Source organism: Candoia aspera, chromosome 2 (assembly GCF_035149785.1).
Source record: "Candoia aspera isolate rCanAsp1 chromosome 2, rCanAsp1.hap2, whole genome shotgun sequence".
Classification (NCBI taxonomy): domain Eukaryota; kingdom Metazoa; phylum Chordata; class Lepidosauria; order Squamata; family Boidae; genus Candoia; species Candoia aspera.
This window is the reverse complement of record NC_086154.1, coordinates 35,991,924-36,018,961: the sequence shown is the minus strand read 5'-3', so window position 1 is coordinate 36,018,961 and position 27,038 is coordinate 35,991,924. Positions and strand designations below refer to the sequence as shown.

The following is a 27,038-nucleotide window of genomic DNA, read 5'->3' as shown; positions in this document are numbered from 1 at the left end:
GCCTCTTCCCTGATATCGTTTAGGAAGTCCCTCAAGACGTGGTTGTGAGGTCAGGCCTGGAGTCTTTGGGAATGGGAAACATTCTTAGATGGCTCTATTATGATTGACATTCTTGTTCTCTCCGTGGGATTGGTATATTTAAATTTTTTTAATATATTCTTTTAATAATTACTTTTGCACTTACTGCTGTCTTTATTTAACTGTTGTAAACCACCCAGAGTCGCCTTGTGTGAGGTGGGCGGCCATATAAACGTGAGCAATGCATGTGAGCAATAAATAAATAAATAAGCAGGGTATAAATCCCAGGCTACTTGTAGGTAGACTTCAAAATCTATGAGAGGATTATCTGAATTGTTCATCAATGAAGGTATTGGGAAAACTGCTAATTTGTTCCAAATGTAACATATCTTTTTCACCATTGCTCTCTAGAGGAGATTGAAAGCTATTTGAAGTCAGCAGCTATAAATATAGCCCTATAAATCCTGCTCACATATGTTTGAAAATAAATCCCGCAGAGCTCAATTGAATTTATTCCCAAGTAAGCATACAGTGAATGGCACCTTTGGAAAACAATTCTGGTGATTCTCTATGGGCTTGTCCACATTGCAAGATATGCTTGTATTGGTACATGTACACAGATACTTTATAAGAAAAAATAAAAGAACTCATAACTCTTGGATTAATTAACTTTTAGTAAAAGATTCAAAAGAGGCATTGGACAGTAATTGCTGGAAAATATATAATTTGCATGTGGATCATCCCATCTAAATTCTGACTTTTCCAGTTAAAAATTATTGTGTAGCCTAAACAAGGCCGCTACTTGAAGCACTGGAGATATTTGGATGATTCAGGGTAGGCAGACAAAAGTCTAACTCAGAATAGCAGTTTCACTTGCTCAAACTTCTATCTTCTGTTTTTTTTTTTTATTTCAATGTTTCATTAAAAATGAGAACAATATGCTCAATCATTACATTATTTTTATCTCATAAACGATAGCAGGTACATTGGAAGAACCAAGGAAGCTAAAAATATGGTACAACCTGTTCCATAACCACCTTCTATAAATTCTCTCATTTTTTTGTCTTTTTTTAAATCTGCTTTGCAGAGGGTTGGACTGAAATATGTCAACCTATATCAATCTTCTGTGACTTAACATAGATGGAATATTAGATGACATTTAGCACGTTGATAAAAATATACCTTGTTCGTTTTAAAGCTTCCGCTTAAGAAAAGTTCTGTCTCTGAGCGTCATCATCCTTGTGTTATATTGCAGCCTGTCCATCCTGCATGGCTGCCTCTATATATCTCTTCTTGCCTTGTCTGAACACAGGGCTGGGGGATTGGGGTCAACTGAGCCATGCCTGGTCAAGGGGAGTATGAGAAGCCTGAGAGAATGACAGTCCAGGATTTGGGATTAAGAAAAGCATGGGAGATTTCATCTGTGAAATCGAAGTATAATTTTCAAAGTTTTCAGATATAGCATCTTCTGTGGATTCTTAAAGAAAACAGCGTGATCCAGCACAAACTTTGGTTGAAGAAAAATCCATTCTTTTTTTTTTTCTTTTTGTCCCCTGTAATTTTTTGCCTTTTAATTTCTGGCTAAATCAAGCGATATATAACCACTGGTGAAGCTTTGAAATTTCAAGCTGCACAATAAATATTCCTTGCCCTTTCACTTCTTTGTATACCTTCTTTCAGAGAAGTTGTTTTCCTTTTCAGTCCTGTTCACTTTGTGTAGCAACTGTGATATAATCTTCTTTTTCTGAATGGTGGAGAGATGTTGGGTGCTACTCCTAACATCTTCCTTTGATTTTTTTTTCCTGTTCCTGTTCTCTGACCAGGGCAGCTGTGATGTGATTTTCCTTTTCTTTTCCGACTGGTGAACAGACAATGGTTGCCTCTCCTTTTCATTTATATGATTTCGCTTTTAGCATTTAGTTTCTCATTCTCTAGTTTGTTCAGCAGACATTTGGGCAGCATGGCTTCCTTTTTCCTTCATGAAGGTGCATGGCTATTATTGGTGGCCATAGCTAAGTACTGTATCTTTGGGAATTATTATTTTATAGTGCTGATAAAATGGCTTTTTAATAATGTTTTTGAATGCTGCCACTTTATGGTTTATATAGAATTGTCCTTTTTTGCTCCAATTCTAGTAATAATTTTGCCACTTGTTTGCTTTATAAAATTAGGGAATGAGAGAGGGAGCTGGATGGGGGATAATTCTCCTATGGAAGTAATTTGCTCAGTTTTTAATTATTTTAAATTTTATCTTTTATGTTTTTTTTATATTTCGCTATTTTGTCATTCACCAAAGTATATCAGGTAGAACAATTACTTTTTTTTATAAATCTACAGGATATTAAGGGAAGCTTGTTAATAAGATGTATATTTTTTTTAGATTTATCTTTACTGTGTTCTATCCCATCTAATCTGAGGTGACTGTATCTTGATACAGCATCCTAATTAGGAGATGCAGCTGCAGATCGATAGATAGGACCAGAGTCCTATCAGTTCCACCAGAGTCTGTGCCTTGGAATGGAATCAAAGGTTGATTTTAAGTCAATGAAGGAAATATATAAAGTGTTGCCCATGGGTCTTTTTCTCTATTAGTAATGGTAAGATGGCATATTGCCTTTCCCAATCCTGCTTGCTCATCAGCAAGGAGTTTCTCCTGGTCCAACCAATCCAAAAACTTAAAATACAAGAATCTGGCTTAGTTTACCAGGCACACTTAATAGACTAACTGGACAATAGCTTAAAGGGTTGTGCTGTTGCCTTTCTTAGAGCAGTTACAGATGCTGTGTCTCAAATGCCTTAATTTACATGGAAAGTAGTATGATTCTGATGGAGGCAAGAGTCCGTGTTTGCCAACTCTCTTACTGGCTTAAACTTCTATTTTCCAGGGACTCGCTGGCCCCATTAGTTCTCCTTCCTGGCTTTTCATTAAGGTGGAAAGAAAAAAAATCTCATCTGACCAACATTACTGTGGGCTTTTTATCTGCTCTACTTATGAGTGCATGTTAGATCTGGAAACCCTCTTCCCTCAAAAGAAGAATTGCCTGTAAAATGGAGGAACTGTGCATTCTTCTCTCTGCCCCTGTGTAACTGTTTCCTCCAAGGGCTAAATTTGAAAGAGGCTTCATTATTCTGTTTCAACTTGATTCATTGGAACTCTAGCCCATAGTCTCAAATGACACATTCAGTGTAGCTGCAGGGCAACAGGTTTAGGAAGATTGCCATAAGCGGTCCACACATCCTTTGTGGGCTTTCCAGGGGGCAGATGGTTAATCGCTGTGGAAAGCTGCATGAGGTTGGATTAGACAGGCCTTTGGTTTGTTTTGGCAAACCTTTTGCTACCAACAACCTTCTCTCACTCAACCTCATGCGATTGTTTTTGCACACTTCTCTCAGATTTGAATGGTATAGTTTTGGCTTAGAATGCTGCTGTGGGAACTCAGTCAGTTGTGGTTTACTCAATAGAACATGATGAAACAAACCATTGCCAAATTTGTTTAGTGAAATAGGAGTCTTTTCTCTCCAGGACTCTCTTTACCATGTATGAAGGCATTTCAAAACAGCCAGCTTAAGTGACTGGCAAAATGGGGATGCTTGTTTAATTAGCTGTTGAATAGGAAGTACAGTCATTGCTTATTTTGTAAGCATTTGTTGTTTAGACCTCCAAAACATCATTCCTCTGAAATAGTAAATAGAAGTTCTTCTAGGTTGCACAAATAAACAAGCAGAATGCTTTGTTACTATAATTAAGGTTTCTGTCAAGTAAGGTTTTTTTTTTTGCAATAGCTTCTATTTTTATGCTATAGTTAGGGTATCTAACTTGAGATTAGAATTTAAAGTAATTGTGTTTATTTGCATTTTCTGGAACAGACACTTTGCCTTTATGTAGATGTGTGAGTAAGTATAATTAATGTGGGCACTGTGCAAATACAGGTATATCTTTCCAAATTTTCTATACATTCAAAGATACCTTCTACTTGAAGATATTTAATTTCTCATTGATGCCATTCCATTTGAAACATTTTCTTTGCATTTCCTTCTTTCTGAGGCTTTCCTATATCACCATGCTGATTTTCCCTTCAGGATACTTAGCAATGCTTCAGCATCATATTAGGAAATACTTCCCTTGTGCAATGAGGCATTTGTTGTGACAAGACCTAGCACTAATACTCATCAGGGTCTGACTTGCTCTATTTAATTTATTCACGCATGTATTTATTTGCACTGAAAATGCTTAGAACTAGATCTGCAGTGAGAGCCATCATCTGTGATTGCTCTAGGATTCCTTCTCCATTTCTGTTCCATGGAGCCTTCCAAAGTCAGGGTCTGGACTTTGTCTAGTAATAAGCTCTGGGCAGTCAGGGTAGATAAAAGGTAATACTCCCTCTCACACTGCATAAATTTATTAGGATAAAATATGGGTGGCTGTTAAATAGCCTTAGGCAAATTTATGTGGGGGTAAAAGTATTAAAGGCTGCTAGTCATGATAATAATACATTATTGATTGTGGGCTGCTGATGGGCACCTGGGAAAGCATCTTTCATTTATCTAGCCAGTCTGTTCCTGTGTTCTTACCAAAATTGTGGTTACAGTTAAATTAAAATTGGATGGTGGTTAACTTGATAATACTTCGTCTTCATATATTCATCACATATATTTTTATTTATATAACCTAATAGGATCATGACTTCTGTAAGTTGCTTAGAAACCAGTTTTTGGTGTAATATTGTTCTGCTGTTTAATTTTCCTAATCATGTTGGCAACTAAATCTATTTATGGCAGAACAGCATTTCTTTCAATTACTAGTAGAAAGCCAATAAAATTGTGCTGATGAGAGTAATGAAAAGTGGTTGATGCTACCATTATGTCTGAATGCATGTGAAAAAGAAGAAGGGAATGATGACCCTCTCCTGTTTTGTTAACTGAAAATTATCAGATTGCCAAGAAGCATTCAAGCATGAATATGATAAGTGAACTGTGCTTCTTCTTAAGTTAGATATGGCTGTAATTTTAGCCTTTCTGCTCTTGGAAATACATGGTTGCTGAACAGATATATGTACAATTCAGTATCCATTTCAGTCTTTAGCATCAGAGCAAATTTTAAGACTCCCTTTTTACAAGCAGAAGCTTAGAATAATTTTTGATTGTCGTATAAGTGTTAGCAGATAGGACAGTTCAAATGATCAAAGAAGCACCTGGAAAACAAGCTTTTTTGGATGCTGTAAGGAGAATTGTATTTCTCTGGCTTTCTTCTGCATGCATTCTACTATCTGTTTCTCAGGCTTTCCAGAACATGGAGAGAAAACAGACTGGAGAATGCAAACTCATTAAATTACTCCATTCTTGGAATAATGTATGCCTTGATCTCCCCTTTTTCCTTTTGGATCTACAGCCCTAGGAATGTCTTAGGTTATGAAGAAAGGTGAGATTTTAGAAAGAATTTATTTCTTACAGTATTTCTGTACTATCCTAACTTCCCATAATTACAAAAAACAAACATTAATACAAAGAACAATTACACAGGCAGCCCAGATCCATCTTCTGTGCCAAAAGCCCATGAAAAAGGGTGGCCCCAGAAGAAGCAGGATATTATGTGGTAACACAGAAAGAAAAAGCAAACAAGCAGGACTATCTGGCTAATAAAATACCAGAATTATGCTACATTTTTCAGTGTTGTTGTTACCATTCCATTTTTAAATCATGAATTGAACCTAGATCATACAGAATCACATTGCCTCTCCTTCAGTACAAAACCAGTTAAAAGGCTTGGATTTGACATATTTCATTAGGCCAGCTAATGAAATTTTATACACAAATATCCTTTCAGGAGTACATACTCACTTTTTTTGCAACAGTCCAAGCTGAATATATCAAAGTTGTTCATAGATTGAAAGATTACACATTTTGGGATTTTCCACATTTTCATGTCAATTTTTTTATGAGAGCAGAAGGGAGCGAGAAGAAATGTAACATGAATGAAAATCTGCTTGGGTAACAGTGTAGGTTTAGCAACCCAAAATAAAACCTGGCATTTTTTAGCTTTTAACTTTTTCTATACTGTATCACCACTGATACCCATAATAGTTCCCTGTTACAAAATGCATCAAAACTGCGACTAAACTAGAAATTAGTGGTGATTTGGAAGCAATGTTTCCTCAGCATTCAAAGGTGTTCCAGTAGGTCTGGCATGTGTCTGCTTCATCAGACTGATTTATTTTTTTTTAATGGGAAGCGGCATACAAAAGGATGAATGGATTCAGTGGTGATGAACTTCTGAGCTAAGAGGCTGAAATCTAATTATTTGGCATCCTGGCTTCTTGCCAGCAACTGTGGCTGGCATCTTCAGAGGTGGAAGTGATCTACTCTGTAGCGCACCTCTTGGCATCTCACTGGCAACTAAGCAGGAACTGACTGAGCTCTGGTGTTTGTAACAGAACTAATCTCCAATTGGACCATACCATCAGAGCTCTGAAAAGCCAGTTTCTGACTGGTCCTTCATCCAGGTGGATTTTGGAGAATTGGTCAGATTTGAAGAAGTTCTGAAGGAGCTAATTTTTATTGGACTGTCTTTGAAACACAATGTTTGGCCGTGTAACAGACACCTTTGGGCTAGTGTGGAAAATAGACTAAGGAGCTCTGAGCAAATGTCCCAGTAGTTTTGTATGTGAACTGCAATCAGCAGCGCCAGAGATACAGGTGATGTAAAGTGCACTCTTCTCCCCAGGACTCCTTGCATTCTGTAGCTGAAAAATAATTCTAGGAATTGCAGTAGCAGGCATCTCATTCCCCATTTTTGTTGGGCTTCTGGCTCGAGTTCTGCGGTAGAGCTTCCTGGGAGCACTGGATTAGTCAGACACCCTCAGCCTAATCTACCTTGCCTAGCAGGTGGCTTTGAAGGTGCAATAAACAAACAAAAGTTTATAATCTTATCTTCAGACCCCTGGAGAAAGTGTGAGATATAGTACCATACTCAGTAAGAAGACATTTTTTCTCTCCCAAATAATTACGATTCGGGTTCTTTATTTTCACCCTCTGAAAATAAAAAATACAGTTGAAAACAGTTGAATGAGTAAGAGGCAGAAACGGCTGCAAGACCTCAACCGAACTTACAGTTTTTTTTCTTCCCTGTCCAGCTATGTTTTTCTCTCATCTCCCTCCATATCTTCCCTTCATGCTCTTTCCTTCCTTTCTCAGTGCAGATACACCTTCCTTCCCCGTACCCCATCTTCATCCTATTTTTGTCACTCTTTTTGCTGGAAGAAGGGAAGGAAATGTATGTGTGGGCATCTTTTTCTGTGAAAGTGATTTGAGTCAGTTTAAGGAAAAGATTGGCTTGTGCAGATGGGAAATCAATTTTATCAATGGGCTAGTTTATTTTATACGCAACTACATCTCACTATATATATTTTTGTCCTGGTCTTGCTTTTTTTTGTGGTGGGGGGAGTGTGATTTTTGGAAAATGTATCGTCAACATTGTCTGTCTGTCTGTCTGTCTAAAAAAAAAAAACTCAAGGCAGTAAACATACCTAAGACTCCTGCCTATTTTTCCCACAACAATAACAACCCTGTGAGGTGGGTTGGGCTGAGAGAGAGAGACTGGCCCAAAGTCACCCAGCTGGCTTTCATGCCCAAGGGAGGCCTAGAACTTACCGTCTCCTGGTTCCTGGCCCAGGACCTTCACCACTACACCAAACTGGTATGTGCACACATATGTGCATGTCACATGCAAATATTTATTGTGTGGGCAGAAATTTTGGAATTGACAATCTGACATTGACAAATTGGGAAAACCAAGCATTGCATAGTGTTTTTTTTATCTAGGATTATTATTTTTTCACTCTATTTTTTTTCTTTTGTGGGGGAGTCTTAAATTAAGGGTTGTCTTTCTTTTAAGTCACTAACATAAATATGTGAGTGTTCAAATGTTTGTATCTAGATCAGCATTTCCTATAATCTGCATTCACGTATGCTTAGTCATGGCTTGCTTTATCATGTTTTTGATCAATCACAATTGGCTTAGTTCACACCTTGTGTCAAACTATGACCCATGCCCCCCATGGTCTATAAGCCACAATGTCGTATAACGTTGATTTATTATTTATTTACACAATTTATATAGCTGCCCATCTCAACCCTCTAGGCAGCTCACAGTTCAAAAATCACAAATCACAAAATATCATAAAACTGAAATTACCACAAGGCGCTTAAAAACTATCTCTCCATCATAATCCCGCACATGCCAGGCTCAACTATCAAGCTGGCCCCAACACCCTTACAACAACCATGTCTTCAAGGCTTTCCAGAAGGCTAACAGGGTCAGGGCCATCCAGATCTCAGAGGAATGGTGTTCCATAGAGCAGCCACCGCAACAAAGAAGACCCACTTCCTGGGTGTCACTAGATGGCATTGTTTCATAGAAGCGACCTGAAGCATACCCACCTTGTCAGTTCTGGTGGGACAGACACAATTAGGGACAGGTGGTCTTGCAAATAAATTGGTTGTCCAGGTTATTCTTCAAGGTTGTCCAGATCAGGACACATACTCCATGAGAAGACTAGAACTAAGCTTTATTGATAGACTATATGTCATGAGCACTGATGGTGAGCAGGAGGGGGCCCCTATCCAGTACTGAGGAGTTAAGCAGCCATTCAAAGAGACACAGAACAGACCCACCTTGACTTTTGGGGTTTATCTGTCTGGGTTTTTCCCACGCTTCTTCAGTTTGTTAGGATTTTCTGAGATGGAGCAGAGACTCCAACCTTGCCAACCCTATAGGGTCAAACCAGCTGGGATACCACAGAAATTAGGCCAGGGTTTCTCAACCAGGGTTCCGTGGCACCCTCGGGTTCCACGAGAGGTCTCTAGGGGTTCCCTGAGAGATCATAATTTATTTAAAGAATTATTTCAAATTTGGGCAACTTCACATTAAAGAGGTAAGTTTCATTCTTTATTTTTAGTTTAAGAACACTGTTCATGCATATATAGAGGCCTGCCCATGAAACGAATAAAATCATTTTGTAACTTCTGGCCTCTATTTGAGCCTGAATGTGCAGGGGTCCCCCGAGGCCTGAAAAATATTTCAAGGATTCTTCCAGGGTCAAATGGTTGAGAAAGGCTGAGTTAGGCAGTCCCTAGAGTAACCAGGCCCTTTGCCATGTATGGCTTTATTGGTTATAATCAACTCTTACCATTATTAGAATTTATTGTCAGTCATAGGGGTCTTAAAGTATTAGAATGTAAATTACCTTAAAATGTAAAATGTTAATCTCATTGCGGAGAGTGGTTCTGCTCTAGTTATGTCTTGCAAACAGCACATCTACTATTTTGTACCTACAAATGATGCAGATCCAGTGGGTGTAACTCCGACCCTTCTGCTTGGCCACTTACGATGGATTTTTTCAGTTTCTGTAGCCTGAAGACCCAAAAAGACTAGATCTACCATATATATACTTTAGTTTTTCCTCCTTAACCAATAAGAATGGCAAAGAAAATCAGGCTGAGTGGATAAAGTAATAGTGAAGGACTCTGTGTGTCAGAGAGATAGTGGCAAGATCTATTTTATTTTAGCATTAGTTCTGATGATGGAATTGTGAAATATTTTTGTAGACTTTTTATGCCTGGAAGAAGAAAGGGGATGGTAATCATTTAGTTCTGTTGACCAGGATATCTAATGCACCTTAGATCTCTTTCAATAAACAAAAAGCTGCAATGCTGAGAATTATTGGATATTAAACTATATTAATGTTTGCTTTTGCAGGGCTGAGAAGAGTTCTTAGATCAGGTTTTAAATAACATATGCATGCAAGGAGAACTAAAACTTGTTAAGGGTGTTAAAGTTTTACTTTACTGTGTTATTTACAGCCAATCATGAACATGTAAAAGCTCACTAACAAGTTCAGAATTGTTGTTGGATATCAACCCTGCTCAGTTACTTATTTTCCATTTAGAGAGGTGTTTGGGCCTTTTAAACATATGCATGAAAGGGCAGACAGATTCAAAGCACCTCTTGCCCAGAAAATCTTGGCTATGAGGTAATTGAAACATTACAAGCTTAGCCAGTGATCCTAATTATGCTGAATTAAGTGAGGCCCCATAGCCTCATAAGATTTTGCAGGGGAGAACATGGGGCCTGTCCAGGAGTTTCCATTGATTTGCTATCCACTTATTTCAAAAGACGAATGCTACTGTATGTTGCAGAAATGTCTGATTACGGAATGTTGAACTTTGGGAATTTGTCTAAAATAGTGGGAAGAATAAGACTTCTGTACATAATGCTTAGCTTCAAGGTATATATCAGTAATATTGATCTACCACCAAATCCATAATTAGACTAGTTTTCAGCAATAGACAGATTAATCAGAGAGGCTCAGCTCTTAAATCAGCATAAATAGTACAGCTCTGTCCATGAAAAGGGGATATAATTTTACTAATCCCTTCCCATTTTCCATCCACTGTCACAGGTTCAATCTTGTCATCAAGATCTTGGCTATATATTAGAAGCTTACACAGGGAAACTAAAATAGAATGCTGCATGCAGACTTGACAGAAGAAAGCAGCTATTAAAAACCGAAATAGCTGTTGTATTGAGGCTACAGCAATTATACTAAATTATCTTCCAGCCATCCTTCCTGAAACAATGCACTTGTTTTTTCTTGCTGTAAGAACTAACTGTAGTTTGCTTGTGAACAATGACACACACCCCTCCAAGAAATCTCTACAGATTCCTTTGATTGGTTCTTACAGTTAATCTTGCATAGATCAACAATAATCAGTGTCCCTTTGTCCACAGAAAGGACCTCCAAAAGGGACTGACCGAGTGAAGAAAGGTGGATCCTACATGTGCCATAAGGTAATGTTAAAAAGCCTTCTAAAGCATTTGTCTGATGTTAGTATGTGCAGGTCCTTATTTGTGTATCCAGTAAAGGTTAATACAAAATGAACTGTGAATATTTGAAGACATGAGCCTATTGGAAGTGGTACTTCGAGATGAACAAATTGAAATAACTTAATGAACAAATAAGCTCTAATTCAAGTTCATGTTTATTTGAGCTGAGATAAAGCACCAATTGTCTTCTAATTTTAGCTTGATGGCAGTTTAGCTGTCCCACTTTAACCTTCTTAAGACAGCAGTGAACTTGACAATCTTCTTTTTGCTCCAGCCTGTATAACTGCCAGCTTCAGGGTTTAGAGTTTTTAAAGAATATCAGAGTACCTTTCAACAACACACATTGGACCACAAGCTAATCTTCAGTGGGGAGCTATAGGGATGCAGACTGGAAAGTGCTCCTCATTCTTCATCTATTTTTTGTCTCCAAAGCTTTCCATTATTCAGCCCAGTGATACTGTTCTTAGATCTCCAAAACCATTACTATGGTATATAAATGATGCAGCCAGATACTGCAAGAACTATACAATTGAATGGCAGCTTAGTGGTCCCTGCCTTAGGTCACAGCTTACAGTATGTTAAAATCCATTTAACCTAAGAGGAAATGAAGAAGCCAAGCTCTGCTTTTGTCGCCGCCACTTGTTATTTCTCACTTAACACTATTCTTCTCCTCCAGTTTTGCCCCACAATAACCCTGTGGGACAGGCAGGGTGGAAAAATGGTGACTGCTCCAAAGTCATTCCAGTGAGTTTCCATGGCTGGGGATGAATTTGGCTCTTCTCACCCCTGTTAGGATTAGTCACAAATATTTTAGAACAACAGTATCTCAGACAATCCATGTAGAATTTTTTTTTGAGCTGAACCAACCAAGTTTAATGGAAAAAATACCTTTTAGTGGGGCCACAGAGACTGAGGCCACAAAGCTGCATGCACACTCCCAAATCATGTCTGCAGCCACAAGGCCTCTCCAAACATTTGCTTGCTTGCTTGTTTGTTGTATTGGATGTAAAAGGATGTCTAACTCCAGAATGACTTTGGGCAACTTACAGAGTTAAAAAGAGAAAAAAACAAGAAACAAAAAAAGAAAATATATATGCCTGGATAACAATAACCCCCAAACCAGCAAAAAAAACCCAAACTGTACAAAACCCATCAGGAGCTCAACAAAGAGCCTAATTCCAGACCTGGAAATAAAACCATGTTTTTAAAGCCTTGTGGGACTCTTGCAGGGTGGGAGGCAGATGAATTTCCAGGCAGGGTGTTTAATTGTTTGATTGAGTGGACCTGGAGCATCTCACCCTGCCTGATCTTATTGGACAGGCAGGAACCACTGGCGACAGGTGGTCCCTTGGATAACTAGGCCCTTTGCCATGAAGGGCTTTGCTGATGACAACCAGCAACTGTAGATTCCAGATGGCCTACAAGGGCAGCCCCCTGTAGAACATGTTGCAGTAGTCCAGTTGTGAGGTGACGAGGGCACAAGTGACTGTCTGAAGGGTCCCCCAATCCAGGAAGGGGCACAACTGGAGCACAAGATGAACTGTGCAAAGGCCCTGCTGGCCATAGCTGCCATCTGCCCCTCAAGCAGTTCTGGCCAAATTGTAATTTTTAAAGTGAGAGAAGGGAAAATGAATTAAAAACATGCAGGATAATCATTTTAACTGCATTTAAGTACATTAAAATCAAATTGTTTTTAATTAAAGTGATGCACGTCTTTAAATTAAAATATAATTCAAAATAAATTTAGTTCAGTTGATATCCTGGCCCAGCCCTTTTCTTTGTCTCATTTCTTGGACAGCAGGTCCCAATGCCTGCTTCAGAGGCCAAGCATATCTCCCATGGTGCACAGAAGGGAAAGAATTGCACTGAAGCCATTTCCTCTTATAGTATATTTATCAGCATATGGAAAGTCATGAAAGCTCTGCTTAAAAAGAGAACCTCTGGAAAATTGGAGATAAACCCATTTTAAAAATGTTTACTCTTAGCAGTCAGAAACTGATTTGCAATAGTTCCTAAGCAAATTGTATAAATGGAAATGCATTCATGTCCCTATGCACCCATTTGGCTAATTTTCAGTGCAATGAATGCCAAAGTTTTTGAAAAATCCTGTTCCCTGTTTCATTTATTCTAATTAAAAATAATGTACCTGTACTTTCTATTTAGTGTTTTTAGAATCCTATTTGATAAGCATTTTAAAATCTTTCTGTGCAACAGCCACCATTTTCTACTCTGAGATCAGATATTCTACTCTCTTCTACTTGATCTTATTTGGAGGTGAAATTAATGTCACACATTAATTAGTGGATCTGATTAAATTAACAACAGGATAACGGTTTTCTTTAGAGATAAGTAATATGGCCCATTTTTAGTCTACTGTATGCACAGTAAGTTTTCTTTGTTAAGGTTGCTAAAAGTTCCTGCTAGTTTCAGGACTTGAAAGTATAGTTCAATAGTATGGAATCTTTATGAAAAATGATTTGTCTCCAGTCTTGGTTCATTTTGAGGGTATAGACATAATTAAGCTAAATATAAATCAAAGATAGTAAAGACATTTGCTATCTTTGAAAAGATAGTAAATATTTTTTTTATATTTGAGGAAAAGTTTCACATTTTAGTTATGTGAAGTACTTTTCCTCAAATATAAAAAGGAAAAGCCAAGTGAATCTTTTCCCTCCATTCTTTTTTTCAGTAGTATTAAGCTCCTGCAACTTGCATTTTCTTTTGCTGCACTATGTTATCAGAAAAGCACAAAAGCATAAATTCTGTGTTAGATTTTTTTTTTAATGTTGGATTTTGATAATATTCTAATTGATTTTGTATGATGCCTAAAGAACAGTTGATAAGAGATAAAGTAACACTACTAGACTTATTAAAGTTATTAGTTATTAAATGCTGGCTTATTCTTGTTATTTTGCCTGCCAATAAATGCTTAGTGTGAAAATAGAACCAGAACCAGACAAACTGTGACAATCTATTATTTCAGGAAACATTTATACTAACAAAACCATTTTATGCAACTATTGAAATATACAGTACATATTTCATATTTGTATAGAAGTGTTCTGCTTGGGAGAAGCAGCCATCATATAAATGAATGGATTGGCCTTGGCTCCCACTAAACTTTATGTCCCCAGAAAAACATTCAGGTCAAATACTTTTTTTACATTGCAAATGGCAGTTCTTTTATTTTTTCACAATACTCCTTTTTCTCTGAACTTTCCTACATGTTTGCCAATCCCAAATGTGCTACCATTCAAAATTCCTTCTTGAAAAAGAAATCCAAATGTATGATATGCAAAATTATATATTATAAGGCTATTGTTTTCTTTATGTTTACATGACATAAAGACCTACTAAATTATTTTATTGGGGCAGAAATCAGATATAAGCACTTGTCAGTCAGATTACAGTTATGAACGATATAAATATTACACAGAAGAACATATATAATGATCTTTTTTTGCTGATTGTGGCCATTTATAACTGTGATGGAAAAATGAATATACCATTTTAAAAGGAATTTTAAAAATTTGTGGTCTATTACTGGCAAATTTCTGACAAGCCATATCAGATATCCTTATATTTCTCTGAAAAAAAATTGAATTACTTAAGAGAATATACTGTACAAAGCTTTACAATCTAAATTATGAAAATTCAGAAAATGTGTATTCAGTGTAGGATAGTTCAGCCCTTTTTAGATGAAGCTAGAATCCAGGCATATGACCCTGATAAAAATTATATGGGATTTCAGTGTGTAGAAGAATAAATAATAAGTAAGAAGAGCTTACCCATTCTCTTTAACTGAAATGAATGCATGATTGAAATGAATGGATTGGCCTTTGCTCCCACTAAATTTCATGTCTCCAGAAAAACATTCAGGTCAGAGATTTTTTTACTTTGCAAAGGGCAGTTCTTTTATTTTAATTTATTTTTTCCAGGAACAAATTCCTGGCAAAATATATTTGAAAATGTACAGCTAGTGCCTATAAAAAGCAGCTGCCTGGAGAAGCAATGGCTCCATGTGTTACTTCTGATTTGTTTCTTACATTTTTTGTGATTTTGTGCTTTGCAAAGATCCAGTACTGGGCATTTCTGCAAGTTGGAGCATGAATCTTTGCTTTCCACACTCACTAACACTATGTCATATCCTACACATATCCTCCACAAACCATCAACTTTTCAGAATACAGGTGAAGGGCCACAGCAGTAAAAATGGGGAATGCTGGATATTGTGCTTTCCATGAGCAGAACTTTCTGCAAATGGAAAACCACAACTGGATATTCTAAAACTTGAGGTATCAACCTAGGGTCCACCAGAAGTTTTTGACCCCAGCTTCAGTAGATTCCAACCAACGTAACTACTGACAAGGCATTGTGGGAGTTGCAGTCCAAAACATCTGTGTTTTGAGATACTAGGCCATTGAAAGACTGGACTAAAAGCCTGTCTCAATTACCATATTAAAGATAGAGTTGGCTTCTCTTTTTTTTTAAAGCTATTTGAGGGATGATCAATGCAGAAATAAAGGCCTAAAACAATAACCCCAGGATCATGATTAACTTGGTGATTGGGGGCCTTGGGTATGGAGACAGAATGCATTTCTCTCTCTTTTTTTCCATCTCTCAATATATCGCCACGACTACTACTACTCTGGTATAGATGCTGTCACACTCCATTGTGACAAGACACTGAAATCACTATGGCAACAAAGATCTTCCTTTGTGCCTACAGCTGCAGTTCTCAAATAATAAAATGGTTTCTTTCCCAAGGAAACTAAAGTGGTTGCTGGGAGGGTGTGAGCAGTCATGGAATAAAATTAAAGAGGTGTTAAAAAGTAGAGGAGGAAGTTGAAAGAAATGAGCCTGTGTCTTCCAATTGGTAGGAATCAAATTATCTTTGGGTGCCATGTGTTTCCATCGTGATGGGAAGCACCATTCTGGGGACCCCTTCCTATTCAGTGTAGTCTAGCTAGAAAATGTCTCCCTTGGATGACTAATACTCCTTCTGACAGTTGTCACATTGCCATCCTGGCAAAATTGCTGTGATATGTTTCATTTGTGGGAACACTTGTGGTAATCTGCTCATTCTCCTTCCTAGTCCTATTGCTATAGATATCGATGTGCAGCCCGAAGCCAAAATACGCCTGACAGCTCAGCTTCCAATCTGGGGTTCCGCTGCGCTGCTGACAGTCTGCCAGACTACTTAAAGTGACAAAACTTGACAGCTTTGGAGAACGGAGAGATCTCACCAGGCTTTGTGAAAGAGGATGTAGCTGAAAGATCCTACCTTTGTCTTGCCAAAACAGAAGAAACTGGAAATTCTAAACATTTCAACCAGCAGCTTTTGTTTTCTTGGATCACTGTTTCTTAAAGAACCTGGGTTGCATTTCCATTTAGTTCACGCAACCTGAAATGCACTGATTATTGAATTGCTTTAAATTTAACTTAACTGAATCATATCAGTCATTGTTTTGCTTACTCAATTCATTCAAATGCTAGATAGATTTACAGAAGTAATTAAGTATATTGTATTTCTTTAATTTAAAAAATGGGTCTAATTAAGATGGAATAGTATACATTAATTATAGGGAGAAAAATATCACAAGACATTGTTCTGATCCAAAGAAATTTCAAGGCTTTTTGTAATCATATTTGCAACATATTTATGTTGCAACTGTCTTACTTTCTTGTTCTATTGGTTTCAATGGGCTTAAATCCAATTCATGTTCTTCAGGATCAATAATTTTAAAAATAAATCATTCTGGTTTTCTCAAATTTACTGATGTAATTTATATTTTAGCTAGTATGATTTTGTTGTTTTTCTTGAAGATTGTTCTTATTTTTGATAAATAATAATTTCCTCAGCAGCTACAGCAGAGAGTGTGCCTGACCTGAGCCTTGACAGATAACTTCCTAGGACCTCCATTTTCCCATCCTCACTACCCAAATTCTGGCGGTCACTTGCCACTCCCTGTGTTCAATAAGCAGCTGCCCCTTCTGGGCACCTCAAATCTGGATGGAGTAGAACAAGAGCTCCTTCTTGGCAAGGATAAGCTTTTAAATAGATGGCCCCAGTTTTGCCTTTTAATCAGGTTACCAGGCCCAAGCAATGTTGGAGTGTGTGGGGCAAGTCTAACCCCACCCCCTACCCTACCAGGAATAAGAGAAAATAAAAGTTTTTTTATTAAACATAAGTTCTTGGGGAATAAGATAGCTGCACCAAGTATTAGGAGGCTAGACCTGCATGTAAAAGCTGGAAAGGGAGGGAGGGATGGAGGAAGGAGCCTTACTAAGGAGAGCAACAGTGAAAAGAAAGATTGTGCCATGGTGTGCCTGCCTAGACATCTTCTGCCCTCTTGACCTGACTAGTTCCAGTTGTCCTGAGGCTTGGAGCTCAATGCCAGGCCCAATCAAGAAACTCGCACTTAAAGTCTTTGCTTCTTTGAGAACTTCCACTGAACAACCTCTGGAGACAAGTGACTTCTAACTCCCTGCCCCTGAATCCCACCCTGCCTCTCATTGAAAGAGGGCAGTGATTTTAGGGTTCTCTATGCAGCAGGCCCTTCATTCCATTTCAACAACATTTTTCACCTGCTGATGTAAGGAAAAATTTATTTTTTCCCTAAATGGCTCCTTCTAACTATATGATTCTGTATTTAAGGAGCTGAGGGTTACAGATGGAAGTAGCTGTCAATAATGTTTCAGGGAGATACTGTGAAAATCCTGAGATAAACCTTATGCATAATGCAAATAGGAAAAATGTGCACAAAGGCAGGCATCTCAGTTATATTTGAATGACTTTTCTGGTACACCCTTCCTAGGACTTCCTTTTCAACAGGCCTTTGTAGGGCTGTGGGAGGTATCCAATAAAACTTTGGAAATCTTTGGCTAAGTGTGGTTACTTAAAGAAAGGATGTATGAAGCATTGGGAGGACCAAATGAAGCAAGTGGTGTACACTGTATAGTAAATAATGTGATGCGGTCCAAGTCCTGGCTTACTATTTTCAGAGCTTTCAGCAAATGCTGCTTTCAGACTATTCTCCACTTACATGAAGACTAAGAATACAAGCTATAAATGTATAACCAAGGAGCCATAAGGAGTCTTTCCATAAGGAAAGACATCTATACAATTCTTCAGATAGAACTAAAATAATTTATTGTCCCAATGTCCTATATTTTATACATTTTTATATATTGTTTTTGTGATTTTTATGCAACAATGCTGCATTCTGCTATGCCATATGAAATAAATCAGAACTTTTGAACTTCATTTTTTAGAGACCTCTCTACAGTTACCTACAATTTATGCTTTTCAGAGTGTAACATTTTTTTCTCTCCAGTCATTGGCCTATTTGGTTAATTTCCACACCATAAAACAAAACAAAAGGTATTTTGGGGGGGAAATGAACACTAACTGTGGAAAGTGCTAATATTGTGAATTGAGCAGATGTATTCGTCTCATAGCTCTAGATAATTGAAGAATTCAGGTAACTCCAAAAGGAAAATTATGCCCAAAATATGTGAAGGGGTTCTTTTGAGACCACCAACAGACAGACTGTCAACTTCCCTGAGTTTCTGGGGAGGCTTTTATTATATAAAATTGAACAAATTTACTTATTTTCCTAATTCTACCTTGAAAGCCAGTTTGGTGTATAGTGGCTAAGGCACCAGGCTAGAAACCAGGAGACTGGGAGTTCTAGTCCTGCCTTAGGCCCAAAGTCAGCTGGGTGACCATGGGCCAGTCACTCTCAGCCCTAGAAAGCAGGCAAATCACTTCTGAAATCTTGTCAGGAAAACTGCAGGGACATGTCCAGGCAGTTGCCAGGAGTCAAGACTGACTTGAAGGCAATAAAGAAAAAAAAAGCCCTGAACACTTATTACTAAGCATGTGCTCTATTATACTACACTTATACTAATGTCTATGTGTATGTCTTATTCCTAAACAGTCTGTTCTTTGTTGCTTGAGCTTATGCCAAAGTCTTTAGCCACCATTGGCCTCTGTTGCTGTCAGCTGCTGTTCTGAACTGCTGCTGAAGCTTTGCCTTGGTAGTTTTTCAGTCTGTGCTGGGGTAGGAAAAGAAAGGGGCTTTGCCAGCTGCAGTTGACTGTAGCTTCTCAGCGTTTGTGCTGGAGTGGTGCAGCTGCTGGGCTCTGCTTTTCCTTTCAGTTTGTCTACGGCAGTCCAAGCCTGTTCCTCCATCACCATCCGTTGTCTGTTGCGCTAATGATTGCTCCACTCCTACAGCTGCAAATTCTTCCTCTCTGCTGTTCCACACAACACAAGTCTTCCTCTATGCACCCACACGCCGGTGCTCTCGGTGTTTTCCTTTTATATTGGAAACCAGGTGTGGTCCAGCACTCTTCAGGCTTTCCCCAGGGAGAAAACAAAGGGAAGGGAGAGCTGATGCTGGCCACTGCAAGGCTTTCCTTCCACAAAGTAGTTTGGGAAACTGACTTGAATATAAGAAGCGTAAACTATGCCGCCTGTTGGCAGATTCACATAGCCATTCCTGAGTGTGGATCATGCATGATGCTGGAATTTCTGTTTGATAGAACACTTAAGGTTAGGAATGAATGGATGTTTGTACTGTTCCTCTAGTATGTCTTTGCAAACTTCCTACCAAATGCCAGAAATTTAAAGCTATTTAAAGCTTTATAATTATCTGAATTAAACATCTGTCAGTAGTAAACTGGCACGCTGCAGGCTTCTCATTTAATTATGCAGTAAACCCTCTGTCTTTAATTCATCCAAATGAAGTAGCTAATCTATTTCTTGTTCATCAATGTTTCCATACAATTTCTGAAAAATATGTACTCCAGCTACTTGGCCTTTAGGTACAAAAGTAATTTTACAACTAATGACAGTTTGGGTAAATGATAAAAAACTATGATTCTGGTAAGGTTTTGTCATGTCCAGAATAAAAACTCTAGATCATATTGGCTTAAGGTAAATGGAAACTATCATTTTTCAGGTGGCATACAATGTATCACCTGTTAATATGTAGCTTTAAACCATGGTTTCTTAAGTTGTCCAGCAGCAAACTTCTGAATAGTTTGAGTCTTCCTTCTGGTTTGTAAAATGAAAATTAGAAAGCTAAGAAGGATGGTTATCAGATGTGGAATGAGTGCAATGAGGAAGTCACTGCGCTGCATACATTAAAAAAAACATAAAAATTAACAGATTTTGCCCAAGTATAAGGTAGATTAAAATTTGTACATTATGACAATACTTTTATTCTTATGCTGAACTGTTTAGACTCAACTCTGTATCCCATTAGAATCTTTTTGTGTAATTCTTAACTGCTCTCTTAGCCATCTGTATCATCCAAAATTTTTATCAGTCCAGTTGGGAACTTAGTAAATTACAACGTTCTCCTACAAAATCTGTATCAATTTATGTCAGAAGTAATCAGAATTTTTATGGGGAAAGTGTGAATATTATGTTCTTTGAAGCAGCAATGAGCTTTCAGGCTGAATGGCCATGGTCTAGTTTTCTTTGTCCTGATGTTTCACCAACAGCTGTGGTTGACATATTCAGATATTATTATAATTCAAATATTATGCTCTTTGTTTGCACTATGAGGTTATTATCAAATGCTTTCCTGTTACTATAGGAAAGAGGTTTTCTGAGAAAACATGTCCCTCTGCAATCTCCCTAGTGGGGGAGATGGGCGGTAATAAAAATATGATAAATAAATAAATAAAATTCTCAGTTGTTTACACTGTTCATCTGAGACCTGCTTAAATTAGTAGCTCCTTATCTTCAGTTGATGCCTCCTTATCTTTTACTAAGCTATATGTAAAATATGAGAAAACACATGTACAGCCAATGCTTTACATATATATGCAAACTAATGTCTGACTGAAAAGACCAATCCCCCCATTTTACAGCTGAAAAGTATAAGCTTCCAGGATGATTGCGTGGGACATAGTATTGGTAGTGTAGCATTTCTGCAGGGGTTAGAACCTTTCATCACCACTGAAAGACCAGAATCACCAAATCCTGGAGAAGATTGGAAATGATAGTTCTTTGATGCAACATCAGATAGCAGCCACATCACTTTGCTCACTCATATTCAGCCTGCAATGTTTACATTACTAGCTGATCAATATCTATTCAACAGTAGTTACTGCATATTTCTTACATATATTAGGAACCATTAAGAATTAATGCTGGCTATGGTATTGGGACATGGTGGCACTGTGGGTTAAACTGCTGAGCTGCTGAGCTTGCCGATCGGAAGGTTGGCGGTTCAAATCTGCATGACGGGGTGAGCTCCCGTTGCTAGTCCCAGCTCCTGCCAACCTAGCAGTTCGAAAACATGCCAATGTGAGTAGATTAATAGGTACCGCTTCGGCGGGCAGGTTACAGCATTTCGTGTAGTCATGCCGGCCACATGACCACGGAAGTGTCTACGGACAAACGCCGGCTCTTCAGCTTTGAAACGGAGATGAGCACCGCCCCCTAGAGTCGGACACGACTGGACTTAATGTCAAGGGAAACCTTTACCTTTACCTCTATGGTATCAGCATAGGTACAACCCAGTCTGAATGAAATCTCTAGATTAGAGGGAAGCCAGTGGGTTTACTGGGATTTTGAAATATTGTGGGTATTTATATATATAACAAAACAGCTCCAACAGTGTTATATCTATTTATTTATTTTATTTAATTATTAAATTTATGTCACCGCCCACTCCCCCAATGGGGGACTAGAGTTGTTTTTGTTGTGGATTTTTGCTAAACTGATTAATGATTTTGCACATCATACTAAAATTTCAGATTAAATTATTTGTAAACATTTGAATAAGAAATTCAGTTGCCACTATTTTTTTTTCCCAGAACATTTGCAGGCAGCTGAAAATACTGGCTTCCTGGTGATTTTTCTATTTAATATTCCATCCCTATGTGACAAAACAAAATGTTCCTTTCAAGTTCCTAACATATGATTGAATACATCTCTTCAATGGGGCTGAAGTTTCAAATATGTTCAACAATTCTGAATATTTTGCTTTCCAGTCCAACAACTCATCTGTAAATCCCAACACAGGCAATCTTGTGATGGCAATTGCATTAGTAGTGTATTGGTAAATATTAGATCCTGCTACAGCTTAATGATGTAGTCTTTTGCTTTAAAAATATATTCAGAATGGTAAATTAATTGCTGGTCTCTTACATAAATTTATATTTACTCAACCTAAATTATAAGTTAACCAAATTGCTTCCTAAAATCATAGTTCCTAGTAACATTTTATTGATTAAGGGGTAGAGGTAGGGTTTACACAACATACGATTCCACTTTAACTATGTATTTAGTAAATAGCAAAATCCATAATTGACTGGGTCCTCTCATTGCAGTAAGCCATCATCCATGGTTTTAAAAACGTAATAGTTGAAATTCCTGGACAAACTCAAACCAAACTGAAAAAAATCACACACAAAATATGTGTGTGAATCCAGCCAATGTGTGGATTGAACTCAACAGCAAAAATTATTCTCATCATTTGACTCAGTTCAGGATAGGGATAAGCAGCAGGTAGGTGACTCCCAATGTTTAACAGCAGCAATAATCAAGTGTCTTCTAACATTTCAGTTAGGTTATTACAATGGAAAAAACCTGAGGGGACCTGGAGTGTGAAAAACCTGTCGACTCAATTGAGTTCCGCTGCTGCAAAGAAATTTCTAGGCTCCAAATGTACTCATACCTGGCCTATTCTTTAAAAGTATATCTTTTGCATCTCAGTTTTGGTTGGTGGATTTTAGGATTTTGCTACAAAAACAATGTGACCAAAAGCCATGAAGTTAGGCTTCTGCTGTTCTAGAAGACCCATTTGCCCCATTTTATAGCCAGGGAATGCTGTTTGACAGAGAGCTAAAAAAGATCTCCTTGTCCCGTATAAGCAACTATTCAATCAATTACTATGTTGCTGCTGTTGCTGTGCCCAAGGGCTGTAAACATACATTCTGGAATCAAGAAACAACAGGGAACCATCATGGACATAACAAAGGCTAAGTTTGCCCTGTGGGGTTGGTGTTGGAAGTATGAGCATCTAACCCACAGGTGGAAAAATTGTCCAGACTCAGACGGGAAATTTTGTGTATCTTCATAGCTACTGCTCTGGTCACAATTTTTGCCTCCTTGGCTCAGTGGAGTGTATGAGAAATGAAAGAAACATTTTCATCTACGCAGCATGCCAATGTCTCACAAGACAGTCTCACTTTGCAATTCAAGCTTCCATCCTAAGAAAGAACATTGATAAAAGTAAAAACAGAGGTCCACATTGACTCAAAGTAATTTTGGCAGCTAGTCTATATTTCTGGCTTTTATATATATTTTTTTGCCCACAAATGCATATGTGAGCATGTGCAAACGTCATTTTTGAGCCCAGTCCACTTCCACCTTTCTGAGTCCTCTCTTGCGCATCTTACAAAATACCAGCAATACAGTAATAAATTTCAATGTAAAATGTGTTGTTTTTTAAAAAGATGAAGGACTTGCACTGGGGAAGAAGGAAATGTCAGAAAAAGACCTGGAAAGAGATCTTATTTTGGAAATAATCTATGAAAGGTCACTCAAAAAGAGGGAGCATAGTCCCATAGCCCCACTAACCTCAGTGCAGATTTATTTCCCTGTTTCCCAGGTGGCTTTCGTATCAGCTGAGAACAAAAGGTTTCACCGAATGTTGTATAACGGACTTGCCATTCCTATCTCCCCCCCTTGCATTTCTGTCAAATCTGCTAGAGAATATCCACTAATCCTCTCAGATTGCTGGAGGCCACAGGACAATGCCACCTCCACTGCTGGGAGCCGCCACTGGATGTAACCCAATATGATGTACGTGACTTATATTTTCCATTATCTACAGTCATAATAATTCTATTAGGAGAGTTCAATCACTCTTTAATTATTAGTTTTTGCGTCCACACTGGATGATTAGCATCTTAGATCAAATCCAATTCTGCAGGGCTAAATCAAAGACTAGTATTAAAGCTTACTACAGATGACACTTCCAAATGACTTTCAGTAAATTATGTTCATAGATCTACTGTAGGAAATGAGAGAAAAAGCAGGAATTCAGAATACAGGTTTACATAAACAAAATGATTTATTATACTTGAATATTGTTAGGACCATTTGCTGATTTCATACTTTTAATAATTTTGAATTAATAATATTGAGGAACACTCCAAATTAGTCTCCCTCTTTCAAAAAACATTAAATGTCCTTTCCAGTTTATAACAAAAGCCACTGCAAAATTCCTTACTTTGTATGTACCCTTTATGAGGGTAAAACTAATGATGCATTGTGCTGTAGTTTCCATTGTTCTGTAATAGAATGGTTGCACTTGGACATTGTAAGAAACTAAGAATGAAGTTTGTACAATCTCCCACTCCTCTCTGAGAAAACCCTAAGGGAAATTCCACTGCCTTTGCTTGTTTTTGATTAATCAGTTAGGCGGTTGGGTGAAACAATCACCTAAAGTTTTCAGTCAACCAAACAGCCTCAAACTCTTAACTTTCAGCTTAACTGAAATCAGAAGCAAAAATTCTATTTCTCACTGGAGAAAAGGACAAGATCAAAACTTAACTGAGCTTATTGTTTTTGCAGTTTTTTTTACATCCAAATGTCATCAGCATGAGAATAAAATTGTTCTCCAAATTATTGAAGAATTTATGTCATTTAAAAACAGATGCATTCATATCAAAATGTATGTCACATCCATGGCCAAAATAAACCAATTTTACAGTTATTAGGTCCCTGATTGTATTATGTGTTAACTCTGGCAACTTACAACAATTGGCTGTATTTCAAATGAAGCAGCAATCAATACACACACACACACACACACACACACACACGTGTATGTATATATGTATGTATGACTTTCCCACTGATTTTGTACTTATAGATGCACATTTTTCTTTCCCACCTCGGCACTCTGTAGGTAGCAGCTATTTTGCTGCAGAAGACACATGGGCGTTATGTTTCTGCCCATAATCTTACTCTGTGAACTAGCTATTGCCATCCCCCAAACTGTTTTGGAAGTAAACTCAATTTATCTTATCTTGATGCAATGAAAGCAGTGGTTTAAAAGAGAGTAATAATTTCCCAAGAATAAATCCTCAAAATGAGTGAAAAACCGTTGTATTGTTGACCTCCAGCTGTTTAGGGCTCATGAAACGGGCACAGTTGATCTTCACACTACACAGAAAAATGCTCTATGAAGCATTCCCCAAATCAAGCGATGCTATGACTTCTAAGGTATCAGTCACCATTGCCAATACCGAGTTTTCCTTGTTAAGATCAAGCCCAATAAATATGCAAACTGAGCTAGTCAAGCTTGTATGTGTTGATTGATAAAAGAGGAATTTATATTGAAATTTGACTGTGGAGGGAGGCAGAGGCAGGGGGTACTGTTGCTGCAGCAAAGGAATTCATTTTGGGTAAAACATTTGTAATTATGCTTTGGAGGACACTGTATACTTCTGCATTGTATAGGAGTTGCTTGATGAATTCTGCATTAGCCTGAAGGGAAGGGAAGGGTGCTACTTAATAGATACATAAGCCAGAAACCTTGGGAAGGGTGAAAGGAAAAATGGGGACCCCAAAGACTGTAAGTGAAAGGAAAACACTTTCTAGGGTATGGAATGTCAAGGCACTCACACAATGCCTGAAAAGGTACTGGTGGCACTGTTATATTAGTTTACCACTTCATTTGTTAGCTGCAATTGGTGGCTTTCCTTGACCTGTTTTGCCAAGGAAGAGAGTAATGGGTAAAACAATCAAGTCACAAGCCCTGAAAGTGAGAGCTACACCCAGCAAAACTGAAATGATATCCTCGTTTTCTTATCTATCAGTGATTTCCTTCCTACAAACCCTGAGATCCTCTCTGTGGACCTTTCCTTTTCAACTTGGAAGGTATGGTATTCATAAATATATTACAGGAGGTACAAATGACATTTTAAAATTCTGTTGCTGGGATAACACATTTTTTTCAGTAAAAATCTGACACATGGCTCAAATGGAATACAAAATACAGATGGCAATTAAGTTTTTCAGAGTGGAAAAATCACTTGTAAGCACTTCAAAGATTTATCCTAACAAATAATACTGTTGCATAGATGTCACATATTAAGTAAGTAGAACTTGCAACAAATCCTCGTATCTTAACATTTGTTTTTGCCAAGTTTCAAACTAGGTAATTTAGTGATAATTGAATATGTTCAGCTCTTGGGCAATTTTTTCAAATATTTCATCTTTTACCATCTGTTTTAGGGTTCCCCAAGCATACTGACCCCTAGTTGTTTTGGCTCAATTTCACTTGGCACTCTTTATTAAAGAATAAGCTAGAGAATCACAAAAACCTATATAATTCATAGTCTTCAAAGATTATGGAAAGTGCACAAGTAGAATGTAACACTTCTGTTCATGTTCCTTTATAATTAAGAGTTGCATTCTTTTATATGAAACTTTGTGTGTCTCCTATTAGAGGTAATACCTGAATTTGCACTGCATTTTTTAAATCTATATCCCATGACGTTAATATTTTCTATTCTATTAAATGCCCTTTGAATTTTAAGCATGACTATTTATTTTGTACGTCAGACTGGAAAGTTTAAGTGTCAGAACTGCTATTCTCATAGCCACAAACTAAAGGATAAACACTTGGGTCTTCTCCCCTTACTTGTGGCATAAATATGACATTAACCTTTTCAGAACCTGATATTGTCTTAATACTTGCTATTCCATATCAGAAAAAAAATGTATGGACTTCTGAGGTTTGACGGAGAGCAATTGCTATAATTAATATTTGGGATTTGAAAGAGACAGGAAATTTTAATTTATGAATTCACTAATCTAGTTCTGGATATAAACCCATTTTCAAGTTAATTATAATACAAATGAGACAGAAGCATTAAACCAAGAGATGAAAAAAGATTTAGGCAATGTGACACTACTAGATATAAAAGAGAGAGAATTTTGCTTGAGCTGGAGAGTAGGCAGAACAACCTGGCAAAAATAATAAGGAGAGGGTTGCTGATGCCTTGAAAAAAAAATTAGAACAGGAGGAAGAAGACATGGATGCAGAAGCAGACAGGGTATACAGAATCAGTACAAGAAATGAAAAGTTAAGAAATG

The 27,038-nt window shown here is 37.7% G+C and overlaps 1 protein-coding gene across 2 annotated transcripts in view; it reads left to right on the top strand.

Moving 5' to 3' along the window:
• The window catches only part of SUMF1 (sulfatase modifying factor 1), a 72,735-nt gene extending 56,172 nt beyond the window's left edge, over nucleotides 1–16,563 (top strand). The window contains exons 7-8 of one of the 2 annotated variants that reach the window (XM_063291608.1): nucleotides 10,805–10,864; nucleotides 15,996–16,563. In XM_063291608.1, coding sequence (XP_063147678.1) covers nucleotides 10,805–10,864; nucleotides 15,996–16,109 — 174 coding nt within the window. In that variant the 3' untranslated portion in view covers nucleotides 16,110–16,563. The remainder of the gene's footprint in view (nucleotides 1–10,804; nucleotides 10,865–15,995) is intronic. The other variant, XM_063291607.1, reaches the window with a different exon arrangement.
• The last annotated feature ends 10,475 nt before the right edge of the window (nucleotides 16,564–27,038 follow it).